Source organism: Haemaphysalis longicornis, unplaced genomic scaffold (genome assembly GCF_048455015.1).
Source record: "Haemaphysalis longicornis isolate Haplotype H1 unplaced genomic scaffold, Haemaphysalis longicornis Haplotype H1 scaffold_243, whole genome shotgun sequence".
NCBI classification, from domain to species: Eukaryota; Metazoa; Arthropoda; class Arachnida; order Ixodida; family Ixodidae; genus Haemaphysalis; species Haemaphysalis longicornis.
Window position 1 is genome coordinate 294700 of NW_027526309.1, and position 25162 is coordinate 319861.

At 45.2% G+C, this 25162-nt stretch overlaps 1 protein-coding gene across 1 annotated transcript in view; it reads left to right on the forward strand.

Annotated features, from left to right (window-relative positions):
• The window catches only part of LOC144172590 (caspase-3-like), a 115019-nt gene extending 93099 nt beyond the window's left edge, over positions 1 to 21920 (forward strand). Inside the window, exons 4-6 of the mRNA XM_077701246.1 lie at positions 4339 to 4506; positions 7149 to 7407; positions 16950 to 21920. Of these exons, the coding sequence (XP_077557372.1) occupies positions 4339 to 4506; positions 7149 to 7407; positions 16950 to 17389 (867 nt within the window). The 3' untranslated portion in view covers positions 17390 to 21920. The remainder of the gene's footprint in view (positions 1 to 4338; positions 4507 to 7148; positions 7408 to 16949) is intronic.
• The last annotated feature ends 3242 nt before the right edge of the window (positions 21921 to 25162 follow it).

The following is a 25162-nucleotide window of genomic DNA, read 5'->3' on the forward strand; positions in this document are numbered from 1 at the left end:
CGTCCCTGCGCTGTTCAACTTCATTCTTTCCTTGCTTCTACACCATAGCAAAAAATTATTTCAGCAGTTGCGACCGTTATTTTGGGAGCAAAAAACGACGTTTTTCTCGATTCCACCCAAAGTGGACTTGGCTAATTATGAAAAAAAAAACTCCTGATAAACTTTTAACTGTTTTTCTTTTATTGGCGAAATTCTGATACAAATTCTAATACACGTACATACTTATTGCCGCTAATAGACCTATCAGTCTGTATTAGTCTATTAGGTCCATCAGTCTGTATTCGTCTATTAGATCTATCAGTGTGTATTAGTCTGGTTGGTCTACCAGAGTGTACTAGTTCTATCAGAACCAGTGGCAAGTTCGAACAAAGCAATGAAGCATGGCAACACGTTTTATTATCAGGGTACAGGGGGGATTGAAAGAAATGGGAACAGCGGAGCACACAGCTTCCGACGCATGCTGCCCCGTCTGGCTGCAAAGTCAGTAAACTGCGCGCATGCGCATTTTTTTGGGAGCGTTTGAGAGTGTGGCCTATACGCCTCGAGCGCGGCCTGTAGGGGCGCCACTGAAATCCCCCTAGCGGCCCATTTCGAAAGCAGGCGCGGGAGTCCGCGCATCGCTCCCCAGTGCCGCCGCTGCTTTTGCGGCACGTTCATGACTGAGATTTACCGTTTGTGGGCGTTTGAAATTCATGTTTGTGTGGAGCAGTCACTCGGTTCGCAAATGGGGTGTGTTTACGAGAGTGTAAATGTTTCCGACGCGATCTTAGTGTGGTATTTTCGGTCTGTATAAGCGCCAGGTGTGTGTCACAGGCCAGCGTCGCGGAACCGGCGTATGATGGAGCCAATTGTAGTTACACTGACCTGAATTTACTAGCCGTGTCTCCGTAACCACCGGTTCCTCGGATGTTCATGCTACGGCTATACACTACGATTTAAATCGGTTTTGTGCGCTTACATAATCAGCGGAGCACTCATACCTGACAGCACACCAGTTACGTTTGCCAATATTATCCCTCAGATATTGATCACCACCATTTACAAGCCAGCCTGTGTTAATTACGGGAATATTCAACAAAAGTACGATGGACAATGCATAATTATACTCGGGGATCAGCACACGACAGAGTCGTGTTGTCGTGAGGTGCGCGCCCGCAGACCTTCATCTGCTACATATATCCTCTGCGAGTAGCGCGGAGACGGGCTTACAATATAATCCGCGTCCGCGACTAAATGCTTCTTTGAAATATCGTCATATGGCACAGGGAGCCTGCAGAATAAACCAGAAACTGAAATCAGAGGGCCTTATCACATACCACACTCTTCCAACGACACATTTCATCGCTCGTTGAATTAACAGCCTACCCTGTATACTTCCAAAAATGCTTCCGCCGTGCGATCAGCTCTTCGTTGAAGTAGAAAAACAAAAGGAAAGTGAACGCCAGATTTATATGTGGAATTACTAAAACGTTCATTGCTTGATTCCGCTCCGCATTTGTACACGGCGTCCCCCTCCCCTCCCCGCCCCGCCCCCCCTCCCCCCCCCCACCGATTTCGCGAAATTGCAGTGCATTTCGCGTATAGTTGGTCTAGTGAAACCTACCTGGCTTAAGTTTAGACGAACGTCTTTAGTGTACCAGACGCTGCACTGTTTTTTTTTTTTCATTTCCGTTAGAGCTATTAGTATGTTTCTAAATTCCGCATTGGCACAACATTTATTTTTCTGTGGTTTCATTTCCTTGGTTCTTGCTATGGCGTGTGTGGTCACATATTTAACGACGCACAGGCTTGGAATATACTTTACATTTTCGCATGGTTTATATTCTTATAAAAGGCATAAGTTATTGTCCGGGATTGGGTAATCACATCCCCGAAACATATTTTTCTGCAACGTATATATTCGAAACGAAGCCGCATTCGTTGTCCACGCAGCAAAATGAAGCCAACCTCTCATTGTGCCAGTATGAGGGCTAAACGAGGCGTCAGTAGAATTCATTTGTGCCTGATGTTTTGGAGGTGACATGGGTGATATGTTGCTGCCGTCGCCGACGCCCGGAAGAGCGGCGACGAAGCGCGCAGAACCGCGTCCCCGGGTAGCTCTTGCAGGCGATCGCGTACTCTACGAAGACGCAACTGCTTTTTAAGTGACTTAAACGAACCATTTGCCTATAGTCGCCACCATAACAAGTTTTTTTAGGGCGCGGAAAGGCGAAAAGAAGCGAAATAGAACCAAAACACTGCACGAGCCCCTATCAGTCACGCAGCGCAAATCCCGTCAACGCCGCGGAGAAGCGGCGGCAGGCGGCGCAGCGATCGCGAAGCTCGAGGCGTATATTTATGGGAAATGCTTGATCAAGACGCGACCCCGATCGTTTATTGAGAACCGTCTTTTCACGCTGCGTCGCCACTCAGCAGGGTGATCATTCAAGGGCATCATGCTAGCTGCAATCAGCATGCTGCGGGCTTGGCTCCCGAATGTAGTAGATAACAATATGCTCAGTGGCGACAGAGCATAAGACGCCCCAAAATAAATGGCCGGCGTCCCTTCTTTATCAAGAATTTCCATTAACAGTAGACCACACTCTCAAACACTCTGAAAGAATTACGCATGCGCGCCGTTTACTGACAGCGCAGCCAGACGGTGTGGCATGCGTCGGAGGCTGTGTGCTCCGTTCGTATTTCTTTTAATCCCCCCTGTACACAGGCAAATTCCTCTGGCTGAATAATTTAACGATGCATACTTTCGTAACCTGATTAAGAACGAACGAATAAATTGCAATGCGAATCCACAAAATAGCTGCAGCATGCAATCAAAAAAGCTCAAGTCAAACCTGCACGGTCCAGTCATAGGCACACATCGAACGCATTAATGGCCGATTGAACACCATTCCCATTGTGATGCAACTTCAAAACGGCATTCACCCTTCCGCAACACGCGATTAGAATGGAATCTCTTCGTCGTGAGGCGTTATGGGTGAAAGATGGGTCGGGCAGCGGCCCAGATTGTATTTGTAAATGTTAGGCGGGCGCTACACATCTCCAACACTTCTCGATGACGTGATGCGCACGCTTTCTTCCATGTCAGGTGTTCGTTACACAGCATAGCAGAAGGAGCAAAGATGTTCGAAGCGGCGAGGTGACGGGTCCAAGATGGGTTGCGCGGTGGCCTGGTTCATACTTGCCAAAGTTATGCGAGCGTTAGACACATCTTCAACACTTCTCGATGATGCGATGCACACGCGTCTGATGTGAAATAACGCTACAAGCTGTTTTCTTCTAGCCGTCTTCTTCCTGAACGTTCACACCACAGTTCACACACGCCAACCGCACTTCGATGTTTGTCGCCGTATTGGTAGAGTGTACTTCTAGTTCACTCTAGTATTGGCTACCCAACGAAGATTATGGCATGGATTGGCTTGACTTCATTGCAGTCTTTCCGGGTTAGATTTCTTGCTCTTCTTGCGGCCTCACAGGCGCAGCACTTTTTTTTAGCGCTCTTAGCTCCCATCAGGTCTCTTCCAGCGCATTTTTTAGGAGCGAAAGTGAGAAAAAGAAAAATGTTGACCTATTTTGCATATTAATTTGGTTAGAGATTTACGGAGATTTAAAACTGAACAATAGGCTTCATAATGTCATACCAAATAAATTTTATTTGTCGCGTGATTTTCGGGAAAAAATAAAATTCAGTAAATCGCACTTTGTGGGTCCATTTGTATTAGTTTTTATTTAAACCAATACACCTCTACGTATTAGACTCATACAAACTAATAGCTCTTAAGTCTACTAGCGGTCTATCAGATCTATTTGTATTTGTAAACTAATACAACCTTATTGGTTCATTTGTATTTGACTAATACATCTTATACGTGAAACTTATAAAACTGATACAAGTTTGTATAAGACTAATGCACGTCTTATACACCCAATACAAAAATGTATAAGACTAACACAAGTTTCTATCAGAATTTTTGCTAGGGATACGAGTGTAATCGCCTTTCCTCCATGGTAACGGCAGCGTCAGACGTCCATACGGACTGTGATCCAAAAGAAGTAATACAACGGATCATTTAGGGGTCATTCGCAATCCATTGTGGTCCAAAATAAGTTATAGGATGGACCATTGAGGGATCATTTACAATATCTAACCCTGTGGATGTCCCCTGGACGCCCAGTAAAGGATCCAGGATGTTTAGACCATTTGAGGAAGTCCTCAGGACGTTTTGCGTTTACTGGGAAGCTGGGTGTTTGTAAACGTGTGTAAACCTCTGCATGTTGTTGCCATGAGCCGAGCCATTTGTGTGCAAAACTCACATTTTCGGCCTTTTTTTCGATCTGCAGATCTACCCCATGGAGCGGAAGCCGAGAGGCCAGTGCCTCATCATAAACAATCACAATTTCAAGAAGCTGTCGGGGCGAGATGGCTCAGATGTGGACGTGGATCGCATGGCGAAGCTCTTCACGGGGTTGCACTTTGAGTGCAAGATATTCCAAGATCTCATCGCAGACGTGAGTTGTCGTCTGTTTCTTGCACTCAAACCCTTAAAACTCAAACCCTTACACTCAAACCCTTAAAACGTGAAAGGCTCGAGCCATTAAAAAAAATGACATCCGGAATATAAGGTGTTTTACTCTGTCTAAACTTTGTGTTTACAATATCAGCAGAGGGACAATTCTCAGTGCTGTAGATTGTTTCGTTGTCTCCAGTGAAAAGGCATTATTATGATTTCAAATTCTCCTAAAATTGAAACATGCTTACATGACATTCTTTTTTCAAACAAGGCTTTCTTTGTGGTGATCTAGAAGTATTAGTACTGTGAAAATGGAAAAGAAAAGAACTCCTTTTGCAGCCCTATTTTGGATGCAATGAGCACATGCACTAGACACAAAGCGTACACTAGACGTGTGTGTAAACATGTCGAAGCAGTAACTTTAGGGTTTGTCATGATAAAATACCCTTTCGGAACCATCACGATCTAGCTGCTGCACTTCAGCAGTTGTGGGTGCTTACACTGATTAGACGTCGGGTCAATGCAAGGACCACAGTCCTCCAGTGCAGTGCAGGCAGATGTAAGACAACATGGAGCTAGGATAGTGTTACGCATAAGCTAGCTGCCTCAATTTTTCAGCTTGCATGGAACAGGATGCAGCTCGTGCAAATTCCGTAAAGGTGCCATGAAAATATAATACCACTTTGTTCAGTTTGAAAGAACAAGCCTTTGGTAATTCCTTCGACTCCATTACAGCCCTGGAAGACATTTTTTTAACCCAAGAGACAAGAAATGTTAAATTTTTCGAATTTCTTGCTCCAGTGATGTAATAGGGGCAGGAGTGACCTACTGGTATGGGCCAGCATGAAAAACATACTTATCGGAGTGTCGACTGCACATTGGCCTTCGAGTGATGCGGTCAAACAAAACTAGAGCCCCCACTACAATTGCCTATTGAGGTTACTTGGTGGCGACAGCCGCCAATCTCGCCAACAAGAGTCTGTGACGTCACCGGAAAGTGGCTGGGGAGTTGCAACTGCTTTATCTGCTTTCTTTATCATCTCGGTTATTTGTTCTTAGTCTGTGGTAAAATTGGTATCAGTGTTATGGCGAAATAGGTGAACCAAACTTGTATTTTCTCTCTGTGGCCCCTTTAAAGGGACACTGAAGTGAATTTGTCAAGCTCCTGTATTTGCTTTCACTGTGCACACTGGCTCAAGTAAATGCACTTTTCATCGCTTATCTGGTCGATAAAGTGCTATTAATTTTATAAAGCCCAAAAGAAGAAAAACTGCCATGCGTGGTCTGTGGCGGCCGCACCAACTAAAGCAGTGACGTCAATACAATTAACTACGTGATTGGACGATGTCCAAGGTTCGAATATTAATCAGTTTCGGTTTCGGTTCATTGCAACAACATGCTTGGCATCCGATTTTATCTTTGGTTGGGTATTCTCGATATCTCTGTAGTCGGCATACTGCACTTCTGCCATGTTGTCAGCTGTAAAAGGCATCAGATAAGCTTATAACCAGCACAACTTGAAATCACTACAATCACTGGCCCAGGCGTACGCTGTGGATGAATGCTTTTATCAACACTATGCCAACGAGAACTCACCAGTGCGTCAGTGTCAATCTTGCACGCATTCTGCTAACTTCCTTGTGGAGCATGCATTACAGCACAAAAATGGTGAATTCAGTATACAGAACACAATGACCAAAGACAAACAAATCAATTTAAAAAAAGACATGCTCTATAGGGATTCGAACTTGGAAATTGCAAAGCGATATGCCTAGTCCTCCACACCACTCGGTCATAAGCCAGCTCTGCCAGGTGGAGAAATATGAAGTATGTAATGTATAGCCAGTTGAAATCTTATTAAGTTTTAGCGTTTGAAGCAGCTTAGGTGACTATTTCTTGAATAGCACTCGTGCAGCCCCCAAATTTCCACAACTATCCTGTCTCTAGTGACTGCATTCCTTAGGTGGAAAAGCATTTGCAGATGTGTGTTCGTGCTGCTGACCACTGGGCTAGTTCACCCAGCGCAAAAACATTAAGGGTTTCGGTTGATTTTAATTCCTTAGTACTTATATTAACTTCGCTGACCCCTCTCCCGCCGTCAATTGGCCTTAGATTTTTCTACTAGCGTACCAGCCAGCGAAGCGTCTCATGAGCGCTTGTGTGGAGCGACTTGTACTTGGAGCTTGATTCAGTGTACAAACTGACGAACTAAAGGCACATTCATCCGGGCACAAACGTACTGTGGTTAGCTTCAACTGTGACGACCCGCCGGTGGCCGGCCGACTAAACGCTGCACTGACTGATTCTGTCCGAAGGTTGGGGAGCCGTGCAGTGGTGCAGTCAGGCCAAGCCATCTTTTTTTATCATACGAAATGTCATAGGAAATAGGCAAGGAGGATGCGTGGTTCTTGACTGAATAAAGTCGTGTAAACGTAGCAAGAATGCTCGAAACATGGCATACATGCTCCGGACTACAATTTGCTCTAGTAATCCCGCAATGCTTACAAATCACTTCAGTGTCCCTTTAATGCACACCGGGGCTCATATGTGCACGGATATACATGTAGATGTGCGCTAAGGTAGTGGGGAAAGCTGCCCCTGCTCAGCCCACTGTGAAGCACAATGCTGTTGCCTGTGCAGGGAATGATGGAGGAGCTGTCCAAGGCGGCACAAGAGGAGCAGCAGAAAGCTGCGGACTGCCTGGTGGTGGTGCTGATGTCGCACGGTGGCAAGGACACCATCCGTGGGTCCGACAATGAACCGCTTCCTCAGCAATGTATCTATGGGTCCGACGATGAACCGGTTGCTCTGGAATCTATCTGCGAGCTGTTTAACAACAAGAACTGTCCATCCCTTCAGGGGAAGCCCAAGTTGTTCTTCATCCAGGCATGCCGTGGAAGTAAGTAGTGTGCTGCTCATTGTTGTCACCACCACTTTGTATTGACTCCGAATCATATGAAGGCCAGGTGTGGGCAGCTTGCAAATCCTTGGAAAACTACCCCAGATGGCTCCTTTAGAGCGAGAGTTACAGGCTACGTACCACCATCTGAATACTTGTTGCACAGGTTCGATGGGTATTTGTGCACAGTGGCAAAGTCCAGTGTTTTGGCAGCAAAAAAGGGTTGTGTATTGCCACAGAAGCCATGCCACTGACGCAGATGGCTGCCACACACAAGTTGATTTGAAGGGGCCATGAGTACAAAATACAAGTTCGTTGTGCTCGAAATATTTGGTCTTTTATAGTGCCCCCAGCGCTTGCCCAGCAGCAAACAATGCTTTATTCTCTGAGAAATTAAACATTTTCAGGCAAAATATTCATCATCATCATCACCACCAGCCTATCTACGCCCACTGCAGGGCAAAGGCCTCTCCCATTATTCTCCAATTACCTCGGTCCTGGGCCAACTGTGACCAATTTATCCCCGCAAACATATTGATCTCATCTGCCCATCTAACTTTCTGCCGCCCCCTGCAACGCTTGCCTTCTCTAGGGATCCACTCTGATACCCTTAATGACCAGCGGTTATCTTGCCTTCGCATTACATGCCCTGCCCACGTCCATTTCTTCTTCTTAATTTCTACTAATATGTCTTTAACACCAGTTTGCTCCCGGACCCACTCCGCTCTCTTCTTGTCCCTTAATGGTACACCTATCATTTTCCGCTCCATTGCCCGCTGAGTCGTTCTCAATTTAAGTTGAACCCTCTTAGTGAGCCTCCATGTTTCTGCCCCGTAGGTGAGTACCGGTAAGATGCAGCTGTCATACACTTTCTTCTTCAGCGACAATGGTAGGCTGCTATTCATTATCTGAAAATGTCTGCCATATGCACCCCACCCCATTCTGATCCTTCTAATTATCTCTGCCTCATGGTTGGGATCTGGCGTCACAATTTGGCCTAAGTAGATATATTCGCTTACCACTTCCACTGCCTCGCCACCTATCTCAAACTGCTGTGCTGTCCCGAGGTTATTGATCATTACTTTAGTTTTCTGCATATTAATTTTCAGGCCCATGGTTCTACTCTGTTCGCCCAGTGCGGAAAGCATGCTTTGTCCCCCGAGTTACTTAGCAAGGCAACGTCATGAGCAAATCTGAGGTTACTGAGGTATTCTCCATTAACCCTTACTCCCACCTGTTCCCAATCCAACATTCTGAATACTTCTTGTAAGCATGCTGTGAATAACATTGGAGAGATTGTGTCTCCCTGTCTGACACCCTTCCTTATAGGTATTTTACTGCTCTCCCTATGGAGGATGATGGTAGCTGTAGACCCATTGTAGATATCCTCTAGTATTCTTACATAATGCTCATCTACCCCCTGGTTCCGTAATGCCTGAATGACTGCTAGGGTTTTGACCGAGTCAAATGCTTTCTCATAATCTATGAAGGCTATATATAGGGGCTCAGTATACTCAGCGCACTTCTCTATCACTTGATTGATCGTGTGAATATGGTCCATTGTTGAATAACCTTTACGGAACCCTACTTGTTCTTTAGGTTGACTGAAATCTAAGGTTGCAGAGATTCGGTTAGCGATTACCTTGGTAAATATCTTGTAGACGACTGACAGTAAGCTGATCGGCCTGTAATTTTTCAAGTCCTTCATGTCGCCTTTCTTATGGATTAGGATGATGTTCGCGTTCTTCCAAGATTCCGGTACCATTGCGGTCATTAGGCATTGCGTATACAGGTTTGCCAGTTTTTCAAGTACAATTTCTCCGCCATCCTTCAAGAGGTCTGTTGTTATCTGATCCTCACCAGGTGCTTTGCCCCCTTTCATTTCTTTCAAAGCCTTCCTTACTTCTTCGGTCGTTACTAGTGGGATGTCTATCTCCTCTGAACTACTGTCTCATTCGGCATTATTATGTATGTCCCGGCTACTGTACAGGTCCCTATAGAACTCCTCGGCAACTATGACTGTTTTATCCCTATTTGTGATGACATTGCCTTGCTTATCCTTAAGTGCATATATCTTATTTTTCCCCACGCCAAGACGTCTCTTCACTGCTTTCAGGCTACCTCCGTTCTTTACAGCGTATTCGATCCTCTCCATATTATACTTCCGTATGTCAGCTGTCTTATGCTTATTGATTAACTTCGAGAGCTCGGCTAGTTCTATTCTGTCAGTTGCGGTAGAGATTCTCATGGTTTGCCGTTTCCTGATTAGATCTTTCGTCTCCTGTGAAAGTTTACCAGTATCCTGTCTAGCCATAGTGCCCCCGACTTCCACTGCACACTCCGTGATAATGCGTGTAAGGTTGTCGCTGGCTTCCTGTGTTGTAGGCTCGGCCTCCTCGTTAAGGGCGGAATATCGGTTCTGCAGCGCGATCCTGAATTCTTCTACTTTACGTCTTACTGTTAGCTCATTTATCGGCTTCTTTCGTACTAGCTTGTTGCGGTCCCTCCTCAGATCTAGCCTAATTCGAGATCTTACCATACGGTGGTCACTACACCTTACCCTTCCGAGCACTTCCACATCCTGCACGACGCCAGGGTTATCGCATAATATGAAGTCTATTTCATTTTTGTGCTCCCCATTCGGGCTCCTCCAGGTCCACTTCCGACTCTCCCGTTTACAGAAGAAGGTATTCATTATGCATAGGTTATTCCGTTCTGCAAATTCAACTAGTAGGTAACCCCTGCTATTTCTACAGCCCAGACCATAGTTCCCAACTGCCTTGCCTCCAGCCTGATTCTTGCCTACTTTAGCATTGAAGTCCCCCATAACTACGGTATACTGTGTTTTTACTTTAGCCATTGCCGACGTAGCCCTGCACCACCTTGAGCTTGTACCTCTTATTGAGCCTAATTACAACACCTGCTGCCCTTTCGTTAATGCTGTAGTATTCATCTGTTGCCAGCTATGCTTTTATTGACTAGAAATCCCACTCCCAGTTCTCTTCTGTCCTCTAGACCACGGTAACATAGGATGTGTCCATTTTTCAGCACCGTAAAGGCTTCGCCTGCCCTCCTAACCTCGCTAAGCCCTATTACATCCCATTTAATGCCCTCTAATTCCTCGAACAATACCTCGAGACTTGCTTCGCTAGATAAGGTTCGCGCATTAAACGTTGCCAGGTTCAGATTCCATTGGTGGCCTGTCCGGATCCAGGGATTCTTAGCACCCTCTGCTAAGATTAAGGGGGGGCAAAATATTAATCCCCCGCTAAACCCTGCATTTCGGGATGTTAGCGATGATGTAACCAGGGCAAATACTTGAAACGATTTTTAGTATGTTGCCTGTTGCCTAGGGCTGCAATGAACGGCGAAGCGCCTTTTGTTGCCTTGTTTACCGTCGGCCCTCCTAGATGGTGCTACGATACCGCTCAGGACTGTTGTCCACAATCACTTTGTTTTTGACCGAATTTGTGCGTGCCAAGCTTATTTTTGTTATGGTTGATAGTAATAGTTTCGTGAATCATTTGGTATGCTCGACAAACAGCGTCATGTAAGACAATGTCGCGTATGCAAGTTGGCCAGTGTCATGTCGGAAAAGCCTAATGCACCGGACGGCTGTCATAGTGCACGCCAGGCGCACTGATGCTTCTATGTTTGCATGTTAGTTCATAACTTCCATTGTTTACCCCACCATTCTTACTGCTATAAAAAGAATGTGCACTAAATTTAAGTGGGGACACGGGTTTTAGAATCCTGAAATTTGGCCAAAAAAATTGATTTTTTAGAAAAATTGCCAATTTTTGGAAAGTAGAGCTCTTTTTCTTCTGGCCAGCCAAATATCCAGACACAGAGAAATGTGTTTGAGCTATAATGGCAATTTATAGCACCGACGACCGCTAAAATAAACCAAGATTGCACGCGAAAATAGCACAACTTTTAGCTTGGGTTCTACGTGTGGTCGTGCGCTATGGCGTCCAAGCCATGCGAGCCATCTTGGTCCGAGTCGTCTTGGTCTTATTCAGAAGTGCGTCTTTACGTTTTTAATTCCCCGCCATAACCACTTCATTTCGTCCATTGGTTGTGTGTAAAACCGAGGAAGAAAAAAGACGGAATGCGCCATTTAATTGGCTACTGACTGCACGTGACCGCAGGGGCGCAATCTGATTGGCTGGGAGTCGTGGGTTGTCTGCATGGCACTCTCATCATAGTACAGTGGCACATGTACTCGTTTGTGCGAAAACCGGCAAAAGGCCCCGGCCGGCATAAATATAAAGTGAGCACGTCTATCAATAACCGAAAGAAAGAATTAGCAGTATTAGAAAGCACCTGTAACACGTTTTTATGCGTGTCTGGCGACAACATATCGGAAAGACCACGCTGGGGGCCCTATTCTTTACTTTATAAATTCACGATAAATTCGCCATGTTTTTGCATGAGCAAAACGTACCGTAATTACCCGATTCTAACGCGCACCTTTTTTCCGGAAAAATAGGTCGAAAAATCGCATGCGCGTTAGAATCGGATACGAAACCGAAACTGCCGAAACAGCGGAAATTTCGTCCCGCCCATCACCATCGCCATCTCAAGATGGCGCCAAAGCTTTTAGCAACGATTTTTCGGACGCAGGAAGCATAGGCGCCCAGGCTTTTCTATCGGCGTTCATACAAATCGTCAAATCGTTCCACTTGCGCACTTGATAACAGCAATGGCAGCAGCGGCTCTCACGCTTTCAAAACGAGTGGTCGGATGAAGCGTGCGCCTCTGGAGAAGTTCGCAGGATGGGCGTGCGAGGCGTGGGCCACGATTCCATCGATTATGGTTGAACGTTCGTTATGAAGTGTGCCTGTGGCATCGTGAACGCGCTTGACGGCACCAAGGACAAGATGTTGTGGTCAGCGGAGAGCGACGAGGAGTAAGATGAGCATGATTACTTCGAGATATAAATCGCCCGTTTCTCTCGCATTCGTTTTCCTTGCTCACAAAGTTCCTTGTGCGTTACAATCGAAAGTGCAAGTTTTTTCGTTTTTTTTTTTTGCCAGGAAAATTGGGTGCGCGTTAGAATCGGGGGCGCGTTAGAATCGGGTAATTACGGTCAGCAATCAGTGATGTATGCTCATATAGCTATGGTGGAATGGAGTGTAATTTGACATTTAGCTTATAAAGATTGCAACCAAGTTATCAAATATTGCGCATAGAAGATATAAAAACACTTGGCATGTCTTATAAAATTAGGGCGGCTGTTTAGACTGGCAAGAGAAACACATTTTTTAAGGTTAGAATTGGCGTCAACACCACAAAGCTATCAAGTAACATTGATCCAAAAGCTACAAAAGCGAGCGTAAGGCATGTGTTAAGCAAAATAACATCACACAATCTTTTTACCATATCTTTTTATTTATTTCAGTCGCTTTTAATAACGTAGTTGATTGAGCTCTTTGCATCAATGCAAGTTTTGTGGCGTTATCACCTTCCCAACCGTCACCTCCGCAATGCTATTGTCTACTGCTATGTTACAAGTTCCTGACGTGATCACAGAAAAATATGGCCATGACCATCGGTTGTTTAATGCGGTAAGGCCAGGGAAACGCTACGCCTGATAGCGGCAGAGCGTACTGATGCCGCCGATTCACTCCTTCGTCCAGCTCAAACTCAATCAGTGCAGTAATGAATTAAACAGTCAGCTTTTTTTGTTATTTTTCTCTTGAGTTAGATCAAGTGACCCACCAGCTTGCTAGGAGTGTGGACAAATGCCACACGTTGGGTTCTTTGTAATGGAGAGGCTTGTAGTGCCCTCGCATGCTGCTGTTACGCCAAACAAATAATTGCTATTTTGTTTCCAAACATGAAAAAATTGGGCCAATCTCCCCGCGAGGGGGACTCGAGTAAATGCGTCACATAGGGGGTGGGTGTATTGCGTTAACGTTTAGTGTTTGGGGAATTGGTGGTAGTGAATGCGTTGTATCAGCAGCTTCTTGACGTAGTTTGAATGAGTCCAGGATATAAGGCGTGTTCATAGCCTCCCATTCTGTGTCGGCTTTGTGGCGCAGTGGGTAGAGCACCATGTACATTGCGTTCCGCCCGCAGGGTCGAGGGATCGAAACCAGGCGCCGGATAGTATTTTTTTTTATATAGTGTAGGGGGAGGGGTGCGGACTACGACGGACGTGAACGCGGGTGACATCGTGAGTTACTGAAATGCTCTGCATTTAAAAAAACTGGCGAAGCTTACACTAAATAGCTCAAGGCTTGAACCATAGCAAAGCTGAGGATTTCTTTTCCTGGCGAGCACTGAAGGACACACCACCACGTTTTTGCACAAGTTTGACATTGTTTATTTACATGTTCTGTTGTCACTGTGCGTCATGCTAGTAAGTAGCCATCACCATATGCATCGTTATCATTATGTTCCTCATGCCAAGCATTACGTGTGCGATAGTGCTTGATGACAGTTGGGGCGCAGTGTAAGCGCGTATGTGCACGACGCACGCGCAGTGTTCCTGGAGTTGTGTTGAGGTTCCGTGGAGCTGGGGTTGTGTCAGCTGTGGCATTGTTGGTTGCTAGGCAACACAAGGCACTCTTTGGGGTTTTCTTTTCTTCTTTTTTTTTCCTGCTAAAGCCATTGTGTGAGCCGGAGATGCTTGGCGGCCATCGCGATGCACGTGCTCACAAGTGTTTGGCATTTTCTCGCTTCTCAGGGTTTTCACCGGCTTTTCTTTTTTTTTTGCTAAAACGAGAATTGTTCTCTATTCACATGCTTCTCTATTCAGTCTTCTATATTTACAATTGTTGACATGCTTAAAAAACATGTTGCGCCATTTTTGTACCTTTGTAGCTAAAATGCGGTAAGTAAATTTTAGACTGCAATGCGAAACGAGAAATGTATAGGACAAATAAAGATCATTGAAGTGAAATTGAGGTGCCCATGCTGTTTTAAAAGTAACTCATGTTTTTGCAATCAATACATCAGAAGGACTGCTTAGGTGCACGTCCTCAAAATTTTTTTGACAGTTATGTTTACCAGCCCATTGTGTATCAACAGTGACCTAATGTATGGGGCTTGTGTTGTGCTAAACAAAGGTGATGTGTATGAACCTGATTTCAGGTGAAAAAGGTTTAACATATTACAGTAATACCTCGCTAACTCGAAGTCCTAAAATCCGCAAAAAATTTCGAGATAAGCCGAGTTTCCAATTAAGTGAAAAGCCAAAAACTTGTGGCCTGGCCACTGAAATAAGAGCTAGTGCTGACAACATAAGCTCCACTGCACAGGGGAGCTTTTGTTTTCGCACGTCTAGACCGGCGAAAGCAAATAACAGTCAGAACAACCTCCTTAGTGCACTTGCAAGGGCTGGGTGTGTCTGTGGTCGGACTGACCGATAAAAAAAAATTGGCCGGGTATCTGCACCTTTCGTTGCAAATGTCGACAAGTCAACTAAATGCCTCCCTTCGCTTTCTTGCTCACCTCTCATATTGTTCCTCTTGCGTCGCGCTTCTCCCAAGGTAAAGACGCCAAAGGTTTGCTTAAATCATTTTATATTTACCGCGTTCCACTGCTCCAGGCCGGGTGACTCGATGCCAACGCTGCCGTACGGCGGAGACACGCGTGAATCGAAACGCCCTACTCCACGTGCATTCCAAGCAGTACGTGGAACATATCTAGTGGAACCTTTCGTAACTGTTGCCGGTTGATTTCTTAAAATGGCGCCAGAAGCTATAGTGGCGCAGGCGACAGTAGGCGACGGTGGAGTGAATTTTTTTTTCTGCAGTTGATGAAGTATTTAATTTTGCAAAAATCAAGTATGTATGATTTTTTATAAAGGAACACTGCAAATGTCACTTCTGTATTAATTTGTTGTCTGATATTTGCATAATGTCTTGTTCTTCTTCAACAATGTTGACAAGTACGAACATTACACTGGACGGGTAGATTTTAGCATTACAGGTAGATTTAGTTGTGACTACATAAGACCAATGCCCAGGCCTTGTTTTACTTTGGCCGGGTGGCTGAATCGAGTTACAGACAGACACAGACAGAGAGACAGACAGACAGACCAAAATTTCTGGGTTTAAGTAGCCCAAGAAAGACTACCGTCTTTAATAACCTATGATCACCCGCGCACAGATGGCATACCATGCCTTGATGACGCATAAGTTGTCACTCCCGCAGTTTCTTGACACGGTGGATGGGAAAGTGCCGCGGAGGTGGGGATTTAAAATTTCCCGTTCATGAACCTGTTCGGTGGGCTGTGGGACCTATGCGTTAACACGGAGGCCTTATCAGCTGCCTGTAGTGGACTTTGCACTGTGTCCTCTCTGCCAACATTTTGAGATATCTGTGGTCTCCCGAAAAAATGTTTCCAGATACAGGTAGGCAAATACATCGCACCTATGGACGTAAATGTGTGGAGAGAAAAAGTTTTGACTTAACCGATGTTCATAGAGGTGCAAGTTCAAGTTGACGAGGGGTTCCTGTATAAATATGCATCTGTTCGTAACAATAGTGTGGGAAGTAGTTCTGCAACAGTACAGTAACCCATGGCCTCAGATTGGCTTCAAAAATAGTCAGCCAAAACCTCCCCGAGTTTCTTAAGATGCAGTTTGCATGTAAAATTCGGTGAGAGAGCACACACATCAGCTATGAAATGTGACACTTACGACCGAAGAGTGTCAGCTGTATTGTGCGACTGACCGTACATTGAGCTCATGCGGCGTTGTTAACTCGCACAAGGGCACGTCCAAGGATCATCTGCATGCAGGAAGAAGCAGCAGAGCCATGAGAGCAACAGTGTGCCCGTGATGGTGCCCATTCAAAAGAATGGGCACCCGTGAGTTGGGACAGCCAACCGGTTTTTGTGGATTATACGCTTTTCATCCCAAATGAAAGGGCAGCGCTTAAAACGCCTTCATCCCGAACGGCTTCCTTTATAGGGTCCTAGAAAATTTCAAAGCGGAACTTTTAGATCTATACCAGCCTTCCATGTGATGCCAAAACGAATGCTGCTTACCGTGACTGTGAGCCATGCGGCTACGTATTTTCAGCTGTACGTTAGACGAAAAGAGGTGTTTGAAAACGTGTCCCCGCTGCCTATGCAATATTAAAATGAAGTCGTTCCGAATACTTTCTGCAGTTTTTTAAGCGAGTCTTGAAACTGACAGAGCTGTTTGTACACATTTACCAAATGTATTCAAATTCAGTCCAGTCCATACATGGTGCGGCCTTTCACACTTCAGGAAGTCTAGTGCCAAATTGAAATTATTCCCATTAATTTATTTAGAAATTCCTTGTTACCTCGCCATACAAAATGCTGGGTTTCGTATGAGCTATAGGACATGCACTCCACAAAAATCAGTTGTCTGTCTCTTTGACCAAGTTAAGAGTGAAAATGCATGTGGAATCCATGGAGCTGGAGTAGCGGAATGTATGCGATTGTTCTGTTGAATTCGAGGTGCAGCATTAGGATACTAAATCATTTCGCGAAGCCCCAAAAGGGCACTGAAAGTCGCATCCCATTGAGTGATTGACTGCAATTTTTGTGTGTGCAGGGAAGCAGGACGCAGGCACAGCCAAGTACGTTCCGCCTGACAGGACGGATGATGCCGCGGTACAGACCAATTCGGATTCTGTCCCAATCCAGAAGGTGCCTACCGTGACAGACACGTGCTTCTGCTATGCCTCGGTCGACAACTACGTGTCGCACAGGAACGGAGCGACCGGATCATGGCTTCTCTCGGCCGTCTGCGAGGTGTTCAGCGAGCACGCCTGCACCATGCCCCTATTGGAGCTTCTGCTCCTCGTTCAGGGGAAAGTCAACACACGTGTTTCCGACAAGGGCAACTGCCAAACGGTCAGCATCGAGCTACAAGGTTTGCAAAAGCAACTCTATTTCAACCCTGGCCTCCCCGCGGACGGCAAAGAAAGCAGGTTCGGGAGTCGTTTAATTAAAGTCATGGCAGATTGCTGGGCAGCTGTGTTGTGTACGTAAAACATGCGCCCACGTTCGTGCTACTGTGAGCCCACTCCGCCGACGGGACCTTTGCTTCTCCTTTGCCCCGCTGCAGTAGGGCTTGCTTGTGCGCCCCACCTTAGGGTAGACAGAAGTGTTTGGAAACCTGGGTGATAACATGCCCCCATTGCCTCAGTATCGAAGATTTGCTCAGTCCACACTTTTTTGGGGGACTTCAATTTCTCGAAATGCTCGAAAAGTATCCCTGAGCAGCTTTTTTGTTTGTACCATTGCCTCTGTAGAAACAAACCTCTGGGCTGTCTGCCTGTTTTCCGAGTGTTGTTGGGCAGTTGCACCATGCTTTGGCCATGTGCATCTTCCAATGAAACACTGAATGTGTGTTTGCCTGCCAGTTAAATTCTTGGATGTTTTGATTAATCCAAATGAATACAAAATTCTTTACATGAAAAAGGAAATGTGCCGAACAAACGTCACTGTGGAATGCTGACGGGGCAAGTTTACACAGCAGACAAACTTATCTGTCCCACTTCTGTCTGCGGCTTTGCCCCCACTACAGTCGCCTGGTCATGTTTCTTGGCAGCCACCAATCACACGAACAAGGTTGTGTGACATCATTGAGAAATTTCCAGAAAGTGACTGCGGGGTTATTTGTTTTAAGTTTTGTGATAAAACTTGCATCATCGTTACCGGGACAAAGCAGTCTTCTTAAAAATGAACCAAACTTCTACTGGGTCTTCAAGGTCCCGTTCAGATGTGCTTTTGTGGCTTACGTTGCAAAAAATCTGAGCGCAACAAATTATAAATATAGTAATAACGGCGGGAAAAGCACACCCGATTTTGACAGTTCTTCTAGCTGCCCCTCTTGTGTGCTTTTGGCTGTTCTATTACTTGCCGTTCCCGACACAGGCGTAGTGCTAAAACCACCCAAATCAAGGGTATGTCGGAGTCTTTTCTGCTGGAATGCACTCACGCCTGATTGCTGGTATTCCTGAAGTGGTTCCATTGAGAGAAAAGATTAAAAAAAAGGTGAATAGAGTTGGATTTATGATTAGGTTACTTGCTAGCTGCACACTATGCAAGTACTAGCAGTAGTGTTTTATCAGTTTTTGAAGGTTATAATGCTTTCAAGGTGCCTATCCCACAGTTGCAAGACGTACCTGACGTTCGGTTGACATGTTCGGGTCTCGCCCTGTCCTTCCCATCTAAATCATGGTCTTCCTATGTTAGGTGCGTCCTGACAACATTCCATTATGCCTTCTATCGCGCAGGTAGTTACTGCCCCGTGATACTTTTCCTGTGTTGTTGGTGGCAGAGTTTTATGGTGCATGGATACGAAGTGCAAAGTAGCATCTTGTCACTGTGTCACTGCTAGGGGTTGCACTGTTTTACAATTCCACTTGCTTTGTCATAAATGCAGGGTGCCCTTTGCACCAATTTCAACCCTTGATTGTGCAATATTATTCCATTTTACACAAATTATCAACTTTTCTTTTTCCTTAACTCGGATGATTGTGAGCTTGTGCCAGAAGGCAGCTACATTCATGGCATTCACTTAGTTCCCCAGAGTGAGAAAGTGAAAAACGTTTTATTGTGCCGGTGAAGTGGGAGTGGTTCCCTATTCCAGGAAGCCATGTGATGAGCGGGCAGCTGTCGCTCTGGAGGCCAAAAGTGTCTGGACATCCAGGTAGCTGCTGGTCACCAGGTTCTCCCCCAGCTCATGGGTGGGAAGGGGGATGGAAGAGGGGGAGGTTGCGGTTTCTCCAGTTTCTTCAGCGGGAACGACGTAGCGTTATTGGTCCTCAGGGTTGTATTCATCTGGGGTGCCTTCAGTCAAAGGCCTTCCTGCCTGTACAGTGCTTCTGCTCAATTTTGAGAAGACGTTTTGCGAATGTACCCGGTTTTTCGCTGCCACCCAATCATGTGCCAAGGCTCGCACTGCACACTTTGTGAGTGTGGGCAACCCGTTTGAGGCAATGCACTCGGCCTCACTCTGGCCCTGGTGCACTTGAATTAGACAAAATGCGTTAAAAGTTGTTTTTCATGCAAACCATGCTTACAACTAGAGTAAGTTTTGGCAATACTCGTGTTAAAGCATCGTTCGGGAAAAAGTCTGTGAACGTTCTCTGCTGCCTGTGATGTGGGCTGTTGTAACTCATTCGTACTGAAATTTTGCTCAAATGAGATTGCAGAGGCTGAGAAGGTGAAAAGAAGGGCCTTCAAAAATTGCCTCATTTGCGTACCAGTACCTGCACCAACGAATAGTTACTCTGTTCTGTTGTAGCCGTTGTTTTGGCGACTTTGGGATGCATTTTTTTTAAAGGGGCCATGACGACAAAATACAACTTGTTTTTAACATTTTCAAAGGAACAAATGCAAGTTTTCGATAAAACTGATCTCACTGTTTTCTGGAGAAGTTTTTAATGAACTACCTTGTAATCAGTCTTCATGGCCCCTTCAAGAATGAGCAGATTATGCAGTGCCAAATGTATCATGCCGAGTTAAGTGGTTGCCTGTGCCATTTTATAATGTTATTTGTACATTTGAATTGAGACAAAAAAAATGTTTTGTTTCCATTGGTAAAAATTCCTGTCAGATTGCTGTGGTTTTACATTTCCTCTCATGATGTTTCTCGTTTAAAATGTAGCAACCTCTGACACTGGCTTGCCTGAAAGAATTTTCGTATTGGAATAAGTGTTCTTTTGGTTATCAGGAGCACACGTTTTTTTATATATATAAGAGTTGGGCTTATCAGTTTGTTATGTTTGATATGGTAAATGCTATGGTACGCATCCGGTGCCCTGCTTTCATTTATGCTCAAGCATGATGATGGTTGGTGTTTCATGGCGCAAGGCCAACGAGGGCAAAGAGCGCCAGAAAAGAAGTTATATAATGAAGCGAAGAGATTACCACAAAAAGGTAGGTATAAAAACATGTAAATGGGACATAGTAAAATCAATTAAAGGTAATGGTGATGGCTGGTGTATAGGGCCAGATTTGATTATGCGTGATATGAGATAAGGTTTAAAAACTTAACATCTGACAAATAATCAAACACGTTTCATAGAAACACTGGCATCGTCACCTAGAAACAGAGATGGATGTAGTGGGATATGTTGTCTGTAGAGTTCTCTGACGTGTTTGTGTCGTGTTGTGTGAAGTGCCTTGCATGTTATTAGTATGTGGACTACGGATAGGCCCTCCCCGCACCTGCTACACAGGGGTCTTGGAGATCCCGTGAGCAGGTGGGAATGTGTTGCATGCGTGTGGCCTATCCGTAATCGAGCCAGGGTAACTTCGTTTTGTCGGTTGTGAGTATCAGTGGTGTATGCTCCCAAGAGTGGCTTTATAATGTGTAGTTTGTTGTCAGTCTGTTGATTCCAGTGCGCTTGCCATGTTGTGAGAAGGTGTTTTCTGATGTGTGATTTGAGGTCGGTGAAGGGTATTGTTGTGTCAACGGTAGTTGTAAGGGCAGCAGCGGCCGCCATTCGGTCTGCGGTCTCATTACCTGGAATTCCAGAGTGACTCATGCTCAAGCAATAGGTTGCTGCACTCTTTATTCTTCTTTTACTGCTTTCGAACGGCAAGTTTTTGGAGAGGCCACTATTTCTCAATGGCAGATGCCTAAACCTCTAGTCTCGGCTGAGCTTAGTCACTTCTTTGAAAATCACAGTCAAGAGATGTTTTAACTAGTCAATGCTCTTTCGGCTGACAATGGGTGGGTGCTGTTCTTAACCTGGAACATTTGCATAATAATCATTGGTACATAAATGCTGCTCATAGAGCTACGTCTGATTGCTTCCGTTTCTCATTTATTTTTTATTGGTACTTCAAAGCAGAATTCCCGCCAGAGCAGGAGGTGCAGTAAAGGAAAGGCTCAAGCATCGTCACAATCAGAGAAGGAAGGATCACAAAGCACAGCACAAAGTAAATGCAGTAGACGACAGCAAGGCACTTTTTGCGTGCTGTCGCGCACAAAGCAAGCATCTAATTTTAATACTGCCTGTGCAACAACACTGCCGAGTGCTGGAGAGCCTTTGAAAAAATAGTCGCGATTGTGGTGCGGCCCAAAATGCTGGACATGCATCGCAGTTGTTTGTTGAATGTGGTCACAACCTTAGAACACGGAAACCTTTGAACGTGCCTGTGATTTTGCATTGTGGCTACTCTACTAGTCTTGTTTTTTTTTTTCAAAGAAGGTCAATGTTTTACTCTATACCCAAACCTTTATCACAGCTGGACAAGCTGAAGTCATCTTTGTAGTTTTTAATAATGGACAGCCAGTATGTACGAGGCATATTTACAGAGACACTGATGTGTTATTGGGGGAACACGTGCAGGACATTATTGCGGAACACATGCCGGTACTCAAGAGGCACAAAAACAGTGTATCAACATGTACTTTTATGGTTGATTGTCAGCATGATGTTCTCGGGACCAAATCAGCTGTTGTGCCTTAATGTATTTTTGTGATTGTTTACACCAGTGTGCTTTTTAAATAAAGTGACTGTTCACTTTGAATAAGGCTGTTTTTGTTCGTTATTTTTCCAGCAGCAATAACTGTTTCACTTTATGTGTGTCTGGGGGCTGAAAGAAGAAGACACGAGCATAATAGCTTCTGGCTCCCCACCTGATTGGGCACATTTGCTTAGCTGCCTAATATTTGTTTTTTTTTCTTCTTATTTTGCATGCCTTACACATTTTTGCTGATTACAGTTAACAAACATTGATATAGCGAATTATCGGCTATAGCAAACTAAGACACGCTTTCTGTGAGTGGCACTTGTTCTTTTTTATAACGAAACCGGAACCGCGAGAGCTGTGCCCAATATTGGCTGTAACGAAGGAATAATTTGTTTCTGCGAGGCTAAAAACTCAAATGCCGGGGTGGACACTGTGAAAAACTTATCCTGCTCAGTCCTGGGAAAAGTCGCCAGATGAAGCCCCCATTATCCTTCAAATAAATAACAGTGCAGGCCTGTATTGTCAAATGAACTTTGTTCTGTCGTAATTTCACATTCTCGTGTACCGGTCGATTTAGTTTGAAATCACAAGGGGACAGGTAAGGATTCCCACATTTATAGGTGGTTCAAAGCTTAGAATAATGTGTTTTCATATCTAGGATGTTTGCGTGCGCCAGATTGCCGATTTGTTTGAGTCGATTTTTACCACTACTGTTACAACGAATATCGGTTATAACGAACTAATTTAGCACCCGGGTACTACTAAGTTGTAACGAAGTTCGACTTTGTTCCTCATTTGAGCCCCATTGTACAAAGCCCACTGCAGTTTTAATCTTGGCTTCATAATGTCATAATGGGGAAGTGTGAATGAAAGACCGTAACTCCAATGTTCTCTGGACACCTTGGAGGTAATCAAATAACCATTGTTTAAAATGAATCCACCTTATTGAAGTCATGCGTTGGCAAAAAAAGCAGATAATGGCCTAATCTCTGAAGATGTAATTGATAGCACAAGGGGAGAGGGATGAGCTAGTCGGCTTCAAAAGGCTTTTTTATTATTTTGGACTTTTTGTATTTTATTATACAACTGCCTAACACCACCTATTGTTTGTAAGTTAGTGTTGTACTTTATTTATTAAAGATATGAATTCTTGCATCATATGTTGCACACACACACACTAGCAACACTTTGGTTAAAGATATTCCTATCCGACAACCACACTTTCCTGCATTCATCATTCTACTAGCTGAATTCTCCAATGAGGATGTTTTGGAGACGCTGATTGCTTCTGTCCCAGTCGGCAGCATCGCAAACTACACACCCACAACAGCCATGTTTGATTCCCACCATGTCTGTGCCTGTTCCTAGTTGCGGTAGCTGCTGCCTTGGAATTATAATCTAGCTGCTTTCAAACTATCATAGTGCTTGCATCCGTAGCATTTATTGATATGTTAAAATAAATCACCAGAATGTCGCCCATGAATCTCAGGTTTAGGCTACTTTTTACTTTTTTATTGATTTATCTTTTAAATTGAAAGGTTAGAGTTCTGCCTTTAGCCATTTGGTGTTGAGATTCTGGAAAGCCTCTCGGCTTTCCCCTCCCTTTCTCTCTCTTCCCCTCCCCCCAATCAACTGAAAGTCAAAATGGCCCAGTTGGTAGCATATTTGTGAGCAATTCAAAAGACATGGATTCTGTTTCTATAGCCAGCTGCTTATTATGCTCCCAGAAAATTTATTTTGCCACACACCTGACAATGGAGAAACCCAGCCATTCAAGCACGTGTAGGGGGGCTCTGAATTTAAAGTATATATTAGGAGCATATATATACAGGGGCAGGCAGGTCAGTTAAACTTAGCCATTGACAGCGATGTTTTGCCTGGAGCGGGGCAAAACGGCCCACCATACAAATCAGTCGCGGCTCCATTATTGCAGCGATGCTGGACTTGTCGCTACATGGAGCCTTCAATCAGCACCTCGCACTATAGGCTGGTCTCCGTTCTTACCATACAGCATGTACACTGACACGACCCTACTGGAGGTGAAGCACAACCTGACAAATGAAAAAAAAAAAATGTGGGTATTCGCCGGAGAGGATCCAGGGTAGTGGGTAGAGGGGGCATGGAGGAGGAGGTGGTACCTTGGGGCACTTTTATGAGGGACGAGGGTGGGTGCTGTTGAAAGAAAAGCCTCGCACCTGTCTGTTACTTTTTTTTAGATGCGACGCATCTCTTGCTCTGAGGCATGTCCCTCCTGCGTCGTCGTCGTCGCGCCGTCCGTCTGCATCCCTCCTCCGTTCTCTCCGACAGTTGTGCACAACAGCTGTTCGCAACACTCTCACTCCGTCTCATTATCATAAACAACAGCTGCGTGCGCGCATGCGCTACTCTCCTCCGCTGTCTCCTCTCCTTCAGGCGCTGTGAATATAAAGCGGGTAGCGCGCTGCAGCGGTTCAGTCAGTGCTTGCTCTCATTCGACTCCGCGTGACTTTGCTTGACGACTCCGTGCTTGACTTGATTCTTCCGATGAAGACGTGATGGAAGCGACGGTCCCTTCAGTGAGTGGGCTGACACAATCCAATACCAGCGTCAGCGCAAACGCTCAAGGCAACGTTGCGACCAATTGAACCCCCCGATGCGTCGCATCACATCAGGGTTCCCTCGCGGGAAGATGGGCGTAATTTTTGCTTGAATGCCACATGCGTGTGAAGCAGGTATGTAGCCAGCCAGGGCGCACTTTCAGCTTCTTGGGCGCCTGTGGTCAGAAGAAAGCATAAAATGAGCAGATCACGTCAAGCGCAAAGATGCACAATGATGAAGCCTTCCCAGCCACAAAACGGGGATGCTGCGGTGCTCAATGGCGCCCCAAGGGAAACTCGGTGCAGCTCACGCCCAGAATAAGGCTGTCTCAAGCCCGGAAGTCATCTGCACAGCACCTGAGGTCATCGGCCAGATGATGCATGTGGAGAGGGAAGTGCTGCCGTGAACAGAGAAATTACAAAAGTCCAGAGAAATTGTCTAGTTTTGCCCTAACCATAACTGAAAACAAGTCGCTCTGCCGGGTTGAGTCCCTGGTTGAAATTACTACTGCGTTTTTCAATGCTAAATCTATGCGCTGAGCAAAACTTTTAAGAAGCAATCGATACATGCTTACATTTAGATGACTTGTTCAGGTCTCCTGATGTAGCATACCTCTCATTGACGGCAGCTAAGGACCTCTCAAAAAGCTTATTTAACCTCATCGTCTGACTTCAGGTAGCCATAGGAGTAGATGCGTCTTTATGATGTAACCCTTGGAGGTATACTTGTCGATAACCTTATGTCGGTCAGGAG